The sequence below is a fragment of the Botrytis deweyae genome (assembly GCF_014898535.1).
Source record: "Botrytis deweyae strain B1 chromosome Unknown BDEW_009, whole genome shotgun sequence".
NCBI lineage: Eukaryota > Fungi > Ascomycota > Leotiomycetes > Helotiales > Sclerotiniaceae > Botrytis > Botrytis deweyae.
The window spans coordinates 489,621-509,076 of record NW_024066216.1 but is presented as its reverse complement, the minus strand read 5'-3'; the positions used below and the strand labels follow the sequence as shown (position 1 = coordinate 509,076).

General features: G+C 41.8%; 3 protein-coding genes across 3 annotated transcripts; 1 reads left to right on the top strand and 2 right to left on the bottom strand.

Moving 5' to 3' along the window:
- Nucleotides 1-7,761: 7,761 nt before the first annotated feature.
- EAE98_004777 (uncharacterized protein) lies at nucleotides 7,762-8,608 on the bottom strand (the record flags this gene model as incomplete). Its single annotated transcript, XM_038952398.1, has 4 exons — nucleotides 7,762-8,028; nucleotides 8,111-8,326; nucleotides 8,392-8,469; nucleotides 8,573-8,608. The coding sequence occupies 4 exons, from the start codon at nucleotides 8,606-8,608 to the stop codon at nucleotides 7,762-7,764; spliced, it is 597 nt and encodes a 198-aa protein (XP_038811048.1).
- A 235-nt stretch (nucleotides 8,609-8,843) lies between these two features.
- EAE98_004776 (uncharacterized protein) lies at nucleotides 8,844-9,770 on the top strand. Its single transcript, XM_038952397.1, has 2 exons — nucleotides 8,844-9,101; nucleotides 9,178-9,770. The coding sequence occupies exons 1-2, from the start codon at nucleotides 8,951-8,953 to the stop codon at nucleotides 9,570-9,572; spliced, it is 546 nt and encodes a 181-aa protein (XP_038811047.1). The 5' UTR covers nucleotides 8,844-8,950; the 3' UTR covers nucleotides 9,573-9,770.
- An 896-nt stretch (nucleotides 9,771-10,666) lies between these two features.
- On the bottom strand, nucleotides 10,667-13,622 carry EAE98_004775 (uncharacterized protein; the record flags this gene model as incomplete). The annotated part of the gene is made up of 2 exons (XM_038952396.1): nucleotides 12,274-13,622; nucleotides 10,667-12,221 (listed from the first exon to the last, which is right to left on the bottom strand). The coding sequence occupies exons 1-2, from the start codon at nucleotides 13,464-13,466 to the stop codon at nucleotides 10,667-10,669; spliced, it is 2,748 nt and encodes a 915-aa protein (XP_038811046.1). The 5' UTR covers nucleotides 13,467-13,622.
- Between the last annotated feature and the right edge of the window lie 5,834 nt (nucleotides 13,623-19,456).

The following is a 19,456-nucleotide window of genomic DNA, read 5'->3' as shown; positions in this document are numbered from 1 at the left end:
TTTTACTAAAATCTTACTGTTTTTATAGATTTTACTGCTACTTTAAGCGATTCGAATAAATATTGAACTATTCCCCCCAAAATTCAATCTTTAAAACTTTTACTTGCTTTTTATCAATTCTAATAGTTTTTTAGTATTTAAAGTATTTAAAGCTTCTAATAGATTTTAAATAAATTCTAGATAAAATTTCGAATCAATATTCAATAAGAAATTAGTAATTTTGAATAAATCATAAATAAAACATAACTTTTACAATACTTCCACTACCTAAAATTCACCATATAAATTTTCAACCAGCAACGTGATTCTATTAATCCAAAGACCAAAAGTGAGGATACATTTAGATGCATTTTACATTACTTACCCATCCAACCTCCGTACAGTCCCTACGGACATTGACTGCCGCTTCCATATATAAAAGGTGTGTGAAAGTGTACATTGTACAGAGTTCCACCAATTACCCTCATTCTATATATGGTTGTCACATCAATAAGTTGCTAACAAGAGTACCATTGTATCAAAGCAGCATTAATTCGAAATGGCGGGAAGCTTTTGAAGATCCCCAGGAGTACAAGGGTACGCAGGGAGAACTTCCAGATTCTATAAATCTCCGATGTATATCGACACATGTTGACGTTATCCCTTACTCAATATGTATATCTTGCCTACTCCTCCAAGATTTCAGAAACGAAGTAACGGTTCTCATCGACGATGAGAGTTAACTATCAAATCATACATCAAATACAGCATAGCACGAATTTCACATTTGGATTTATGTTAGGGGAGCGAACACTTTCAATGACAATCCTTCCTTGAAGAGTCGCTCGTGCAGAATCGTGCATGTTTTCCGGGGTTCAACAGGCTCTCATCTAAACCATTCTGGTCATTATATGCGCATCCGGAATTTGCTTTCCAGCTTTCCGTTATTAAATCTGTTTTTTCTAGGCCTTCCGTTCGGCTCAAGTTTCCTTTTCACCGAACATTGAAGTGCATATGCTCTTGAGGTGTGGAGGAGATATTGTGATGACCACGAGTGTTTGTTGTTTTCACTCCGGATTCCAAGATTTTATTCAAGCGTCATGAAATGGTATCGGCACTCATTGAATACGTTGTTTAGTACCGTCTACGAATAGTTCATCAAGTTGATGAGGTCACTACATACCATAACTGCACACCGCCTACGCAGTGCTCTCGTCGTCTTGCTGTGCGAGGACCCCGAGACCGTTTGCCTGTTACCCCGCATTTCGTCAAACCATCATCGCAATATATTCGCCCCTTATCTTGCTGGAAAAATCCCAAATCAATGGTCCTGCTCCAACGGTTAATTACATTATCTGAGCCTATGTTTTCACCACGGATGCCTGCACGACCCTTGTTGAACAGAAGTGCCTCTTCGTAATACACTTTTCTCTGAATCTTTAATCATGGGACTATCAAAATCAAGTCGATAGTGTAAGCCTCATCCTCCTTCAGCCTTCTCACGCATTGTTATGTCGGAAACGCAGTGCTACAATGTCACAAGAAGCTCAAACATGGACTTTTTGATACCAACGTCATGGACTTCTGACTTTGCAGTTCATCCCTTCCACAGTGTGCGAATCTTTACGTTGCTGTGAGACAATACTGAACCAATATACAAACAATCAGTAGTTATGCCGCGAAACCCCGACATACTAGCCGCGTTTGACAGCGTTTCAGTAACGTCAATATAGTATTGCATGAGAGTTCTTCAGGTTGAATTGCAACAGACTGGGCGGCAGAATTGGGGGTTTGCTTGACTTTCACCTGAGCGAAGACAAAATCCTGTGAAATTTTACGGAATTTTTCCAGGATTTCTTGCAAAAGTAGCTAGCGAGATTCGCCCCCACTTCTGGAGCGGGAGCCAGCAGTAGCTCCGTACTAACAGTATGCAGAGTATTCAGGCTTAGAGAAAATGGCGGGGATGAAGAAAGGCTTCGTTTGAAATTTTGATAGAAGGGGATTTGCTTGCTCCGCCTATGGTGTTCGGAGACTCGCAAGTCTTTCGGGATGTTTGATGTTCGGTATTCATGGATCAGGTAACTTTTCGGCGAATTCTGGTGAAAGCTCCAGTGGGGCTGGGTGTGCTCATTAATGAGGCGCACTAGGGATTTGCAAACGATCAAAAATAGCTTCGGAAGGTGTATGATGAAAGTACTTAATGGCACATTCTCCACTTCGATATTTCTGGATATGTTTGTTTTCGAGGCTATCAGACGAGATGTCGCTGTTGCCCAATAAGGAGGCTAACTAATAATCCAGTAAACTCTCTTTGTTACACGTATAACGACCGTCTTGCACTTCCATATGCAAATGAAAGCGTTCCAAAATCTATCCGCAGCACTATTGGCGTACTAGATAGATGTCTATAAGATACATCAGATGGACTCTGTCGATAATTGAACTTGGAGATGATCGATTTCAAACAGGAATGAAGCTTTCGGTAGGATCTCATATGTGTTGCGATGGAACATAGGTCGTGGCCCGCGTTTACCAACTTTTGTCTGATCAAATGAGGTAGCTTCAGAAATTGAAACGGATCTTTTGAGTTTCACACTCTGGTGAGATGTGGTATGTGAAGTGGCTTAAGTTTTCTACATTTCATGGTGAATCGTAAGTAGTGGTTGTACTTCCTTCGAGACAATCTAGATTTAGACATCAGAAATTTTTGATACGGGTCGAAATAACTTTCCCGAGACATCTCAAGTTCTACTGATATACGTGTTTTCTTTAGTGTTTAGATGATATCTATCCGGTACTTGTATTTCCACTACACAATTCACAAATGGCCCGCCATCCAAGTTTCTCTAGAATTTCTAACGATATTGTGAGCGAACTTCCTATACATTAATATCAGACAATGTCTGACAGACATTCAGATATTCAGACATGTTCCTCTCTAGAACACCATCAAAAAGAAGAGAGGAACAAAAAGAAAGTCAGAAAGACATTTATAAAGTTCCGAAAACATTTTAGTCAAGGTAGGGGTTAACGCGAGAGCTCGACGTAAGGATATTCTGTATTACCTCTCAGGCCCTCAAATTGCTCTAGTCGTTTACCGCCAGACAACAATACACCTCCATATCTCCAGGGGCCCAGAGATCTAACATTATTGTTCCTCCTACCAACACAAATGAAGCTCCAGATTCCATGGGAGACAAAAATATTGCACACCTATAGACACCGAAACTAAAGAAGATGTGTCAAAGCGAGCACTCGAACTTTTAATTCTCACACCACTTCCTGTTTCGTTATCTAAGACTAGTAGCATTGGCTAGCATTGAACAGTGAATATAATAAGATGATACCGCCTGTAGGATATCCAAAGCTGGAGGTATTTTTCGGAAATTCGAACAAACCTAGATCATAGCTGGCGAGCAAACCCTAACGAATGAGTGAAAATAGAGGTCCACAGACTCCACCAAGAACGAATGCTCTTCGACTTTTTTCGACAGCAACATACAACCACGATGAGATGTATAGATGAATGTACTACTACTTTCCCTTGGGATAAAAAATGAGACCTGTAGCAAAAGATCGACGACTAATGACTAGATCTCAATCCCTGCCAAAGTCGAAGAAAATGACAAAAGTTAATGCCTTGCGGGGCTTCACATGACCAGACTGGGGCACGATCCCAGGACCTTGTCCGTATTTAACAGGTTTTAATTGTTAAGGACACGTGATAACCAACTACACCATCCGGCCTGTTTGTATACCGAAAAATGGGATTTTGATAATATATACTCAGCTGAGCTGGAGTGAGTGGAAAACAATATAGTTTGTGGATTTGGTGGGGCAGAAAAAAAGCGCAGATAGTGGGGTCATCTCGGCTCAACCCCTTCATTTTCTCGGTAGTCTAATTTTTTTTTCATCAAAATTTTCCCAACTACTCAATTACCACAACCCACAACCCAGAACCCAGAGTTTTACTTCAGGTCTTGGGTTTGTCTGTCTCTTTTTCTCCACCTTTATTTGTTTCCTATAACATATACTGACTTGAACGCCACCTAGCATACAACATCACAAGATTTCCCTGCTGGCGCAATGGTAGCGCGCAAGACTTCTAAAAGAAACTTCTGTTTCTCAAAGACTATCTTGAGGCTGTAGGTTCGAGCCCTACGTAGGGAGTTACCCTGAGTATCATCGGTTTGAATCCGTTGCCAAAAATCTATACTTTTGCCCTTTTTACCATTTTTTTGGTGGTATGGTTATTGACCTTCGAGGGGATATCAGTGAAGCGCTCCACGCCATAATTTTGTCGATTTGTATGAAGATGCGTGTCAGAATAGAACTAGAGTTTCCATTAGTTCCTAGTATAGAATTTTAGAGCAAAAATATGTCAAGTCAATTTTGTTCTTATTTTTGTATATAGGTCAAAACCTAGAATTACCCCGCGCTAGGCGAAAAAAAAAATTCTACTTCCAACACCAAAAAATGTCACGTCAATTTTGTTCTTATTTTGGTATATAGATCAAAAACTAGAATTACCCCGCGCTAGGCGAAAAAAATTTCACTTCCAACAAAAAAAAGTGCAAAAGCAAACTTGATGAGAGTGGGATTCGAACCCACGCCTATTACTAGACCAGGAGATTGTAAACAACCGTTTGTTAAGAGTTAATCACCTTAACCTGGCGCCTTAGACCAACTCGGCCATCTCACCGTATTTTTTGATAGCTAGGTGAGATTTCAAATATATATACAGACTATTCACTGTTGGTGGAGAAGAGGGGGGCTGCCCCACTTGTTCATTGATGATGATCCATATCTTTGCTACCCAACCATTTGAAAAGATTGGAGATCCCTTGATTGTTTGGTATTGAATGATCGTCTAGATGATCTCGTCTTTTAGTGTTGTAAATGGAGTGGTATATTTCTGTATTTGACGTTATTTAGTGGAACCTGGAAAGATATATGGGAGAGGTTATATGGACCTAAGTTAGCAAATTCACTCTTCATCTAATCATCTAATTACAAGCAATATACTCGTAAACTTCTGAGCCATCATGTAAACGTAAAGAAAGACAATAGTTTTTTTTATTAAAGCATGTCATATAGCAGATGTATTCGTAATCCAAGTCTGGTGTGCCATTCATTGCTCGTACACCATGAGGAAATCTTCCCTTCCCTTCCCTTCTCATCTCGACTCTGCCACAATCAAGCTTGCGGCTGTTTATATCCATATCAATAATATATGGCGGATTTTAAAAATTCTTGAGTCCTGGAATTTATGCGATGTCATAGGTTTCTGTAGCGAATAACTTGAGGTCAACATTTGCTGTTCACTGCGGTAAAATGACGACATTTAGGTTGTCTGAAGAACCAAAGATGCTGGCTAATAGTCCTTGTTCGACTTGACAACAAGGGAGGTATGCACATTGAAATCTGGGAAGCTATGCCGGGTATCTTTTAGCCCAGATATGTGTCCTAATACCAGCGCCTGCATCACATATCAACTAAGTCTAGGTTTTTCGGTCTTGATGTTGACGAACCAGGAGATAACGAATCTCCTTCTCCTTCTGAGGCAAGTTATCAGAACAATGATCTATCATACTCATCAGCATACAAAGCCGGTCGAACTCACCATGTCCGAGATTCACCAAGATGATGGCGCAATATCCGTAGACTATATTTCCAAGGTTCCGCTTTGTATTTACAATACTCCTCATATGAAGCATGCCATAACATATTCAGACAATGCAACTGAATCCACAGATCGATATATGTGCGGTACAGAATTTTAGTGGCAAATCATGAAGCACGATTGAGAAGGTCGAAAGTTCTGTTCATGCATCACATGTCCAATAGTCCCTAGATCTAATACTCCCTTCCCTTCCATCGAACCGGATATCTCCAAAGCTAATCAAGTCGTCAACACCAGTTCCTCGAAATATAAAGGTAAAGCTACATGGTCGATAGGATTTGAGAAGTACTGCAGTCATTCTGCCCACTGTTGGGTCTGAGCATGAGGATTGAATATTACAATTCGGACGGATATGCGAGATAGTTGATCGGCTTATACGCACCTACGCTTTAACCTTGACAGAGATTCTTTCATAGTTTTGAAAACTGAAATTTGATTCCCCATCACGTAGATCGATATCTAAAATCCTATGTGCTGTTTGAAAGCTACCCCAGTAAATGCCCCCGATTTTCTTCGTTTCCTGTTCCTGGGGACCTAGTGCATCACATCAATTTGTACCTTGTTCCACTTGACACCGGATCTGTATGTACGGAGGTATCTTTCTATCTTGACATGCAGTCATGCAATCGCGGAGACCAATACCATTACCAAAATCTTAAGGTATGGTCTGTATGTAATCTATGGCATCAGAGACCGATGATCATCTGGTGAATTTAACCAGCCGTAGTACGCATGCAGTAATATCTGGTCCAACACTTACCTAGTTACAATACCTTTTTAAATATTACATTGGACATTACAGATCACATACCAGGAGTAGTTTTATATTATCTCACACGGAGGGAAACATGAAGTAGAGTTTGCTCCATTATAGAATTTGTCGAATGGTTATGCATGTGTGTTGGTAATTGTGTGATGTGAGCGTTCTAGGTCAATGCATATCCTGATTTCAATAAGTTGTCAAAGGCAGATTGGAAGTTGCAAGTAAGTAGGTATGCTTTGCACTATATTCCATGTTAATTTAAAGTCCGAACCGTTAACTATGAGTATTGAAACCCGTAAAGATGACAAGGTAGCTTACCAGCGAATGTGTGCATTCACTTTCTAAACCTTGGTTATTGCTCATAATATTTGCATACTCGCGCGATTTCTTCGGGATAGTATGCGATATTAGATATATGACAGGAAGAAGATGGGTAAAGACAAGAGAAATGTAACGATTGGTACTGAAACCGCTGGAAGGAGTTTACAGTAGGAGGTATCGTCAAGATCCGAAACTTACGCGGGAAAATTCTGTAAGTGATAAGCTGACAATAATTCACATGTTAAAGGATGAGCAGCTATCGGCTCAAAGTTCAATGGTATGCTCAGTGTCAAATTCTCCACAAACCATCTGTATTCTGGTCCTCTATCCAGATGTCTTGATATACTTGCTTCGATTCTATGCCGGAAACATCCACATACAGCCTCTAAGAAAATTGGGATATTCATCAACATTCTATGACGAGAGATTCCTATTATTCTGAAATTACCAGGGACAAGAAATTCAAAGTTTACAGAAACCGGAGAACATTCTTTAAAATTCATGATAGTATTCAAGAAGGAAAATCCTAAAATCTATGAGATCAACATACCAATCTATGTCGAAGGTAAGAAGATCGAGGGTGTGAACAGAGCAGTTATGAAATGAATATGTAGTTTGAGAAATGAAAGCGAATAGGTAAAAATGATATCTAACAGTTCTAATGAAAAGAGGAGCATCAAGGAGCTTCGCTTGAAGCTTGAAGTGGAGCTGGAATCGCCGACCATCTTTGATCTTCCGTGAATGGTGATTCTTTTGCAATTTAACAACCTTGATATAAGTACACCGCTTGGATTATAGACCAGGCAAATATACATCGCTGAAGATTTCCTACCAAAGTCAGGCATAAACCCACATCCTCAAGTTTCTCATAAGCACTCTAATGTGAATACGCTCAAAAAATCCACAGATAAATACATCCCGAATAATAAAAGGACACCCAATTCGCCAATCTTTCTTCTGTTCTTATCCACAACGCCTATACCCAAATATCTTTCCCACCTTTAAGCCTAGACTTCTACGATCTCAAGGCCCTTAATCTTTCGCCCAATCCATCCTCCTCTACTTCAGTTGGATTGGATTTGACTGGGGTAGCCGCTTCCGGACTCTTCATCTCTTGATTCAACTCAATTCCAGCCTCATCCGCAACTTGGTTCATCAATCTATCAACATCTTCTTGAGGAGTGGCTACTGCTGTTGCCGATGTAGTTGCATTTTCGTAATAACCGGTTGCTACATCTAAATCTTCGAATTGTGTCTCAAATCGATCCATTACTGCCGAGATCTATAGATTTTATATTTTGTCAGTTAAAGTTAAAAGTGGGGTTGGGTGCAGAGATCTGATAATTGATAGAAGGGAAACTGACCTTTTCCAAATCCATAGCTTTCATAGCTTGATCCATCCCCCTTACTACATTCGTCATGCTGCCGGTGACTTGTCTCATGGTAACAGCTGTCTGTACTCTACTGGCCACGGCATCGATTCTACTGGCTAATCTTAGTAGATTTAATTTCTCATTTTGTTTGCGGATGGCATTTTCGGCATTGATTTTTGCGATATCGGGGTGGCCTTGTTGGATTGCCTGTAGAGTGATGTTAACGAGCTGTATTTGTATGGATATGTGTGAGACGGAAAGGCGCAATGTACCTTCTTGAGTTTATCCTTCTCGGCCTTTTCCGCTTGTCCAGCTTTATTGGCTTGTCGGTTGATTTGTTTTGCGGTGAACTGAACATTGGGTTAGTTTGAGGCTATATATATGCGCAGAACAGTTGACGTTGGAGAGCGATCGATGTGCAATATTGGGTGAAAGATAAGCAGAATGACGTACCTTCAAATTGAAGAGGGCTTTCTCGAGTCCTGACATGATGATAATGAATGGTAGATATGATCTTCAAAAGCCGCAGAATGTGTTTGTAAGGGTATCGCGATGACAATAGACAGAATTTGGATGGATATTTTGTCGATGGATGGAATTCTACCTAGCCTTGCGAACTTGGATCTTGCACATGTGTGACGATTGCGGGGGCGCTAGGCTTAACCTTAGACTTAGATTGCTTAGTCATTCAAACTTTAGATATGCATAAACCTAAACCCCTCCCTCCTCCATTCATGGAAAAGTGTTGACGTCTTGTATGTCTTTCTAGAAAATCATATAATTCAATTGTATTGATCTACATATCTATCCACCAAGGGACTTTCTATCAATATGCTTCCAAAACCAAGGCTTAACGTTCAAAACTTTCCACGTCCACCTCTCCTTGAGAAAACATCTCGTCATCTCGTTATAAGATATCGAGGTCAAACCATTGCTGAAACAAGTGATGCATATTGGGTTTTGGAAACATATCATTCGCCCAGTTAATACCCCCTTTCCATTCATGACAACTCTAACCTCTCTCTCTTCTCTCAATCCATAACCTAACACAAGAACAGCATACTACCTCCCCGCCACATCCCTATCTCCAAAGTTTCCTCTGACCCCCACCAACAAATCCACTTTTTGTGAATACAAAGGATGGGCCACATACTACTCGATCTCATTACCTGCACCTTTCTCCCCTTCTCCTGCCTCTTCTTGTCCTTTTGAAGACCAACTAAAATCATCCGAGCCACGAAAGCATGAAATATCCAACAGGATATGGTCATATGAATCTCCTACACCTCAGTATGCTGATTTGAAAGGTTATTTGAGTTTCTATGCTGGACCATGGGATTGTTATGTGGATGGAGAGAAAGTTATACCGCAACCTGGAGACTTTTATGGTGGTTGGACTACGAGTGAGCTTGATGGCATCATTAAAGGGAGTGCCGAGACAAGATGGATGTGAAGTCAGACAAGATGGATGTGAAGTCGGGGGCTGTAAAGATATATTCAGATAGGGTGTATATTTTGGGCGTTCTGGTGTGTCACACAGTGAGATTTGCAAATAATCATGATATAATACGCCTCAGCATGGATACTTGTTAGAGTGAAGCTGAACATGCATGCCATAAATGTTTGTCCAGTCAGTAAAATCCAATTTGAAATGGATGACCCCTTATGAGATCGGTACTATCCGAGGCGAAGACCCCTCAATCTTCATGACATTTTAACATCTATGAATAAAAGTCTAATATCCGATCTTTCAAATTTATGTGGAACACTGTTGACAAGTTCTTGATGAGCTACTTCAAAGCAGGAGCATGGCTGAAGGTTTTTAAGATGCTTTTACTTTATCAGCAATCATTTGATACAATGGCTACATGATCTACAAAACACAAATTCATTGTGAGCTGGAAAACATTTAGAGAACTACCGAACATCATACCCTCAACTACCTAATTGATAAGTCAAGTATTGGAGCGCAGGTTAGGAACTATCATCTCATGGCAAGTTGACTTCCTTCAGTCAAGCAATTTTGTCTTTTTAATCTCTCAAGTCTTTCTTTCCACTTCTCAAATCATTCAATTGTGAATATCCTCAGTTTCTTCCAATTTATCTATACGCTAGTTTATACAGAAATCCAGTTCATAGACCAATACCCCGTAACAAATCACATCACACATAGACAGGCATTTTCATCACACAAAACACACAATCAATTAAAAGGTAACTCTTTATATATTCTCTCAAAGGAAAAATCTATAATTACAGTGTTGACAAACACTTTTTCTTTTCAATTCCCCAACCATTACTCATGATCATATTACGATCCAGCATACCCTCCCAACCCTCGTGTGTACCGTGTACCATGCCAGACTGGCGTAACGTCCATAAAGATGGAACAAAGCTGATTATGTTTTTCCTCCAAACAGAAAATCAGGTGTGAGTGAAATAATGAAATTGGTATCGAATTGAACGCCTCCCGGACTTGATGCTATGCATGATTTTTATGATCGTGCTTAAACAAAAATGAAATGTGAATGAGATCGAATCGATTGCTTACAAAGCAAAGATGGCGACAAGAGCAGCGGCGATGAGTCCACCAAAGCTGCTAGTGCTCTTGATGGCGCTGCCAGTGAATGGAACGGTGGCCGAAGTGGTGGCGGCAGGTGGAACATTGGTAGCTCCTGCGACACCGGAAACAACCTTGGTAGTGCTTGATGGAGCAGAGGTGGTATAACCTGCGGCTTGGGAAGCAGCAACGGTACCTGGAATAAGAGCAACGCTAGGTGTTGCTGATCCAACTGCTGGAGCAGTAGAGAAAGCGACTTGTGGAACAGTGATAGCGGTGGAAATAGTGGTTGTGGTGGATGAGGATGGAATGACTGATCCAGAGAGGGAACCGGTAGACTCAGTGCATGGAACAACCAAAGTGGTGCTAAGAGTAACAGTGGTAACTGGGGTAGAAGCGACACCTTGAACAGATGAAGTAGCGACGGCACTGGAAGCAGCTGGAACATAGACGGTAGAAGCAGCAGTAACAATAGCTGGGTTGGTGGAGACGTGAGCGGCACAGATACCTTGGAGGTACTTTTGAGCAGCATCAATGTCAGACGAGGAGATACCATATGCAGAAACACATCCAAAGACGCTGTTAATGAATGCAGTATCTGGGCAGTAGCAGTCTGAATCAGTGTTGGACTCACAACCGACCAAGTACATCCAGGTGTTCAAGCATTGTGGCAAGACATCTGGGCATGCAGCGGTCTCAGTTGGGGTAGTGGCAGAAGCGGTGGTAGTAACACCTTCGACTGAGCTGGCTGGGGCAGTAACAGTGATGACACTGGAAGTGACAACAGTAGAAGAAGATCGGACAGTCGAGGTGGTTGAGGTGGTCTCGAAGCTGGTAACTCCTCCAGTGGTGTGAGTCAAGGTAACTGGGCAAATAGTGGTAGATTCTTGAACAACGACAGTGGTGTAAGCAGTGGTTTGAACGCTAGTAGCACTTGGAGCTGGCACAGATGTAACACCTTGAACAGTTGAAGAAGCGGCACTGGCTGGGGCAGTGACAGTGATGACACTAGAAGTAACAACTGTGGATGAAGTGCGAACAGTAGAGGTGGTTGAGGTGGTCTCGAAGCTGGTAACTCCTCCAGTGGTGTGGGTCAAGGTAACTGGGCAAATGGTGGTGGATTCTTGAACAATAACGGTGGTGTAAGCAGTTGTAGCAAGGCTGGTTGCGCTAGTGGTTGCGTGGGAGGAAACTGGGGCAGTTCCAACAGATGTACCGATAATGGAAGAAGCCTTGGAGGAAGATGGGGCGGATCCGGAAGAAACTGGGCAAGCAGTTTGGCCAGAGAGAACGACACCGGAAGAGACACATGGGGCAGTGGAGGAGGCAGCTGGGGAAGAAACAACGGATGTACCGATGATGGAAGAAGCAGCGGATGAAGCTGGGGAAGAGGCACCTGGGGAGGAAGCAGCTGGGGAAGATGCAGCTGGGGAAGATGCAGCTGGGGAAGAAACAACGGATGTACCGATGATGGAAGAAGCAGCGGATGAACCTGGAACCTCAGTGGCGGTGACTGGGCAGATGGTGGTAGAAACGGCAATACTATATAATTTATTAGATAAAACTCAGAATTTGTTAGATATATTGAACTTACACGACAGTGGTCAAAGCAGTTGATCTAGCTGGGCAGTCGGTGACAGTTTCGGCGCAAGAAATGATGGTAGAAACAGAGGTAGCGTAGATGGTAGAAGTGGTCAATTGGACAACAGATGAAGATCCAGATCCAGTGACAGATGTACCAATGATAGAAGAGGCAGAGGCTCCTGGAGCGGTACCAGCTGGGTAAGTGTGAACAGAGCTTCCTGGAGCGGTACCGGCTGGGGAAGTGTGAACAGAAGTTCCAATGATACTTGTGGCAGCACTTGAGCTTGGCTTATCTGAAGTCTTGACAATAGTCTCGGCACTTGAGCTTGGCTTAACTGAGGTTCCAATGATCGAAGACTTGGTAGAACCAGTTCCGACAAGGGTGTATGAAGTACCGGTGGCGGAAGGAGTGCTCTTAACTGAGGTAACCTTGTTGGAGGAAACTAAGGTAGTCTTGGAAGATTCAACAGAAGTGTACTTGGAAGATTCGCTGGAGGTGGTCTTGACAGAAGTAGTCTTGACAGAGGTCTTGGCACTAGCAGTGGTGGATGGGTGTTGAGTAGTAGATGCCGAGCTGCAGTCGAATCCAACGGAGCTAATACCAACACTGCAAGAAGCCTTACCAATAGCAGCAGTATGTGTTTGACTTGCGGAAGAGTAAACAACGGTGACGTTCTTAGCACCACCACATTGAGAGTTGGAGATGATGGAACCTCCACTTGAGCAGCGAGAAGTTTGCTTGCAAGTAGATCCATCACCCATACCATAGTGGAATTCCAAATCACAATCGAACTCGGTAGTAACGTGAACGGTGGAGATGGAGAAAGCGGAGATCTCGCCGGAAGATCCGGATTTAGAAGAGCCAGATTTGGAGGAGCTACCGCAGGAGAATTGAGGGCATGAGCCATGGTCTGAAGAAGCTGTACCAGAGATACATTTTCCGGAAGTTCTCTTTGGGAACTTTGGGTTATCACGCTTGCCGAAAGAGTTTGAGCATGTGAATCCAGAGAAGGAGAAAGCGTCATAGTTGCTGAAAGATCCAGATGTGAGGTCGCTGAAATCCCATCCACTCTTTTGAGTTGAAGAGCACTCATTGTTGGTGTTTGAAGGACAAGAAAAGCTAGACTTGTCTGCCCATCCGGTGGCAGCAGCAAGCTGGAAGCCGGTGGCCAAAGCCGCAAGGGCGAGGGTTTGAGTCTTCATTATTATATAAGTTGATCAACGAGAGTTGGTATGAAACGAAAAAAATATATAAAAAATAACGAATGATTTTTTGATGCCGAAGAAAAGAGATAGAGAGTAAAGAAGTGAATGACTTTAACTCTCAAACGGCGATATAATTATAAGAGAGTGAGTAAATGAAGAATCGTAATGAATGGAGTATGAATCTAACATGAGGATTCTCAGGATCTGTTATATCTTGAGAAACGGTTGGGCCATGACCTTTTCCACATAGCCTCGATCCCTTTCTTGGGGTCTTCCGTGTTGGATCACTTAGAAACTAGATGAGAACCTTGTCCCACAATCATCAAGGATTCTATAGACGAGGAGAATCTTTGAAGAAGCTAACACTGGACAAGGCCATATCCTTCCAGACCCATGCATGCGCGCGCCATTTCGTCCTTTACTTTTGGTGTGGAGTCTGAACTTCCCTAGCTTAAAAAAATGTAGTTGGTTAAGCTGTGCCAAGATGGTCTCTGAAAAAAGGCCATGCTTGTTTAATCGAGGGGTGCAGATGCGGAAAAGAACAGGTGAAACTTGACCATGCGAACTACTGCAGGTACACTGTCCTAGTCAGGGGCAACACTTAGAGACGGGTTTATTATTCCCTCGTATTTAGTCGTGCATCGTGATGATGTCCAGAATTCGCAAGGTCAATGCTTATTGCTTACATTCAATCAGATGTAAAGTTCGGACAAAAGAAATACATATTCTTAGTATACATCCATAAATCATCCCACCTTGCTTGCTTTGGGGTCGATTTGGAGGTCAGGTAGTTCGAACTTCTTTGAAATTGTCAATATTGTATGCCTGAAGCTCGAGCGTATGTATTTCATAGTCATGATATTCAACAGCAACATATTCATTCAGAGTATTGCAGAATTGTGACGCTCAGAGAGTGTGCCTGAATACATGCTAACACACAGCCGAGCGGCAAAGGAATGATTGGATGGTGAACATTGAAGAAGTTATGCAACGTATCTTCAGTACCCGATTCGGAACTTTACGCTTATGCAGGGTATCTGGAAGCAGTTGTCCATTTAATTTGGTTGGAGATTCAGCCATGAGGTGGTATTCGATTTGGCTTAGATCAATCAGATTAGACCCACAAATAGATGCTTACAGCGGTTCCTGATCTCAGATGATATGATCATTGGATAAATCACAATCATGATCGGATCAAATCAAGGTTGAGAGCGCCATTTAGAACATTTTAGGGGTCGATGAGCTTTTAGTCTTTTGTAAAAGGTAAATTCGATAAAACGGGGTTCGTGGAGTCGATTGGATGTGATCAGTGTTTCATCATTTTTTGCACAGCCCCTCTGATGGAGCCATGGAGATCATTTAGACATCTCGACCAATCCAATGGCTTCCAAAGCTCAAGACACAAACATTAGATAAACATCTTGAAACGACCTAAATACAAATTCCCGTGTCATTGATATGAGATGAGGTAATCGATCAGGATCCGAGAAAGGATTCCCATCATTTCATTCAGATGCCATTACAACCCATTAAGATTTGCTTATACTATGCAAAGCGGTTCAAGTTGTACTGATGACATAACTATTCGTAACATTCTGATGATTTATATCTGTTCTTAGATATCTACATACTGAGCCAATGCAACATTGATCTTATCCTCCTCATCCATCAATTAAACTTGAAAGCTATTAATATAATGGATGTGTTATGAGGTTACAATACAGAACAGGGGGCGAGATCATACAACTCCGTAGACTCAGTCTGAAATCAGTCAAGATTATTTCTTTTTGAAAGAAAGAAAGAAAGTCTTAGCAATTAGACCCTATGTGATATCACAGACAGACGTTGAAAGAGAATGTAGTAAATGGGCTTGGTGGGCTTGGTGGGAGGTGGGTTCTAGAGGTCGGATGTTTTCATGACCCTGTATTTACCGCTTAGTACTCCATACAGGGCACATTGACTTTATTGGTTACTGGAAAACACTAGGATCACTGGGGTCAAAACTATCTTCTTGAGCTTGTTCTTAAAAACTGGTCCTTCAAATCTAGTTATAACTCCAAATGAATATCTCCCGAAAAGAGAAAATACAAATTACAAAGCTCATACATATCAAAACTTTGTTGTTTCGCGGCAGATCATTGACGGCCTTCGTTACTGAATGAGAAATTGCTTTTCTGGCACCGATGAGAAGTCTGGGATTATTTCAGAGTCAGGTTGAAAAAGGAAAATGCAATTCCGGTAAAGCAAACCAAACTACCCCGTGGTGCAAGAACGATACAGGAGCATATACCCGGATCTTTCGATTTCTGCGGAGTAACATTCTTTTCCATCAACTGAAAGATTCTCGACAGGGAAACTTTTAGGAACTCCTGGCGAGACTCCCACTCTTATTCATCACAAACACCGAAAGGGTATACATCCCCTACAATTCACATCACATATATCCATATCTAGACAGAAAGATCCGAATCTAGAGGTTTTTCACAGCAAGACCACGTCAATTTGTGACATCCGACCCCCTTTCACAATCTTTTCACGAGTTCAATACCTCCTGGCAGGCTGGTAGACAAATGCCACCACATGAAACGATGATGGCTTGGCTCGGAAAAAAATACCGATAGGTTGTGGGGAAAACACTTTCGCATGAAACAAGCTTAGAGGCGCCATCAGAACGGAAAATTGTTTAGTACAAGTCATTCTATGCATCATCTTCGGTAGAATCGTGTCACCAGTATATGATATGGAATAAATGGCTGTCTGTGGGAGACGCCATATAAATTTGTTTCCGATCCGAGGTGTGCCGAAAGCAATGGAATGGAGGTCTGAGCAACACATTTTCTGACTCTCTACCCCTTCATTGGTTCATTTCTCTTACCGAGATATGAACAACAATAAATGCTCTCCACGTTATGTTTGTAGACCTACATATTCCACTCGATATGCTGTCGGTGCTCCTGGAAGAGTCTTCGGATCTCTATAAGAATCAAGATAGATAGCAGCGGGTCTCAATAGCCCCGGAAGATTAACGCAATAAGGTTAGGTGCCCAGACTTACCAGAAAATTGCTTGTTGTCCCCATCCGAAGTAGCATCGGACGACATCAAAGACACAAAAAACATGGACAGTGGAGACAACTTTATCCAATACAAGACCGTGCGCGGAGGGCAGCGGAAATTTGGATGGGCTATTTTTGACTATTCTTTTTTCAAAACGGGATGGTCTTTGCCGTGAACTTGAGATACCAGATACCACAGGGAAACACACATTGCCTCGACGGCAAGGTATCTTTGGAGCTTCAAGTTATTAATTTCATGTTCGTACAAAATTTATACTCAGAAGTTATGTTGATGATAAATCATTGCATGCATAATTTAAAAAGGCTGTGCAACTTGAAACCATGACGAACACGAAGTAGTGACGAAAAGTTTCCTCTTGATTGGAGAATTGCATTGAAGTGATGTGGCAAGAAAATTCATGCTATAGCAAACGACGGAACGATATAGCCCAATCCATGCTGACTCGATATCCATAGTCCCGCTCGAGACCGGATCTGCGAACTACTCGCTTCGAGTAATGTGATGTTTGGACGTTTTGGGATCGGACATTGAATCCAACGATAGTGCGAACGTACGCGCTCAAATAGGCTTCGAGACTTTGAGTTCAGATACAGCGGTTCTCAACTTTCAAAAAGCTTCTTTGAAATGCTCCGATGCCAAAGTTGCATCTACCAATTACAGACAATGTCAGATGAACTCAACGTTTCGGATGGAATTCATATGCCCAAAGGACTCTCTTCCAAACTGTATTTCAATCACGGCTAAGCAATCTCATCTTGGGCTTTTGTCGGACTGGGGTGATGAGGATGTCAAACAATGAAAGTTGCAACACCTCGACATCAACCGTCTTTTGATACACAAGAGCCATTCTTTTAACTACAAGCTGGGATATAGGCATGAGTTTCATAGAAGGCCTTTGAAAGTCAGTGCAGATACTTAAGTTTATACATATTCAACATCTACTGAAGTACGATACATTGGGCATAGCAAATCTGGTAGGATAAATTCCATGCAGAAACGGGCACATTGCCTGCCTATTTTGTGCGTAAGACTAGTTTGGAATAACTTCATGGTCCTAAACCACTTATTCAAGATCAGCCACGGCCTACCGAGTTGTCAATTTCTTCTCTCGTTGATTTTTTGTGCTCCTCACTTTGGAATATTCTTCTTTCTCATCCCATTTAAGTCTTTATTCACTTTTGTCTTTCCATACTCTCTTGTTATATTTGTCCCTCCCTATGAAATCTAATCTATTCCATGAAACTAGAAGGAGATAGTCCCATAAAAGGGCTTTACCTTCCAAGATAGATGATATTGTATCGAAAAATTACGATACAAATGCAGTAAATGAGGCCAAATATTTTGAATTCCGTCAAACTCCATAGACAAAAGCGATGCGTAAAATTCAGTTCATCTTCAAGGTTGTCCGCTGGTAACCTTTATTATCACCATCGAATTGTATCGAGTTCTGCCCAAACAGATTTATGATTGTAAGGGGAATACGATTGAAAGTCAAGTTTCTAATCACCTACTCTTGGGGCTTCTTTGCTTGCATTATGTTCAGGTTTGAACTCATCTTCTTGATGCCATAGATTAGAATCCTCAACAATGGAACGTAAATTATACCAAATACTGACTCGAGATTTAGACTTTGGTCACAATGTTCAACATGCAGCACAAGTGTCAAGTCATTGACATTCGTTTAAGTATTCAATTATCGTACACTATCAAAGAAGCTCATATTTTTTAGTAAGAAAAACAGTCTTAAGATCACATAGACCTAGCTATAGCTACTAAGCTAGCTAAGGTTATTCTGAGAAACGTCAACTCGCTGGTTTCATTAACAGAAATTTCTAAGTCCAACATCCAAGCCCTTGAAATGAACTTCGAACCCTCGGAATCTATTCGCTCATAGATGACTGAAGTGTTCTCCCAGAACACAAATGAAGAAATTTTAGTTCGGGCCGTGGAAGTCTTTTTGGTGCTCAGCCTGAGAGCTTTCGGTGAATGCTCACTAGAGACTACTTATCCATTCTCGGGACAAGATCAGTAGTTTTGGTGTGCCGAGAGAATTTTCCATAGATGGGTCCGTTCTTACTATCTATCTCGAACAAGTGGGCATGGTATTCTGTAATAGCCTGCGAGAGAAGGAGCAAGGCCGAGCTAAACAAGAGGGTACGACTGAGCTCCTTTATCGCACACTCTCGCTGCCTGCATCTCTAGCAACCTCTCTAATCCATCTGACAGCACAACCAAGTATGAGACTGTACTTGATTCTCTCTCGAAGTTGACCAAATAAAATCACCCCCTTTTTGCGTCCACTTGAAAAGTTCCTCGATTTCAAATTATCTTTAATGCTAAACGAAAAGCGAGATTTGTACAACACAGCAAGCCATTTAGTCTACATCATCTGGGCACCTTTCATTCCTTCAAGCCCCCTTGGTCATTTCGTCTATCCTTAGTTTCCTATGCTTTCTAGAGAGAAGTTTCGTCGGGGAAGTTGGTGCGAGATAGGACGGGGTGGAGAGAAATGAATATGTTCAGGTGATGAATGGGCGGAGCCTGGTGAGATGCTTGCTCTTCTACTCAGGAGATAAGCGTAGTCTATGTCTCGTGGAGTGGTGTTTTGATTGTTATTATAAATCGTAGATTGGGATTTTTTGGCTTCGAAATCACGCTTGATAAAAATGACAGTCATTACAGCAACAACACAATGGACCAAATGTGATTATATATGTGGGAAACCTTGAGTATTATAGCACAGAGCATATTCAGCAAAGATTCTGGTCATCACTTAGTCGGCATGTCTACAAAATGGGACATTTTTGCCTATGGTAGTGATGTTCATCGTCAAGGTTCTCGTGTAGTTTGCGGCATTGTTTCTCAAATTGACATGAATTTCTCCACACAGTCATAAGGAATTTCAGTGCTT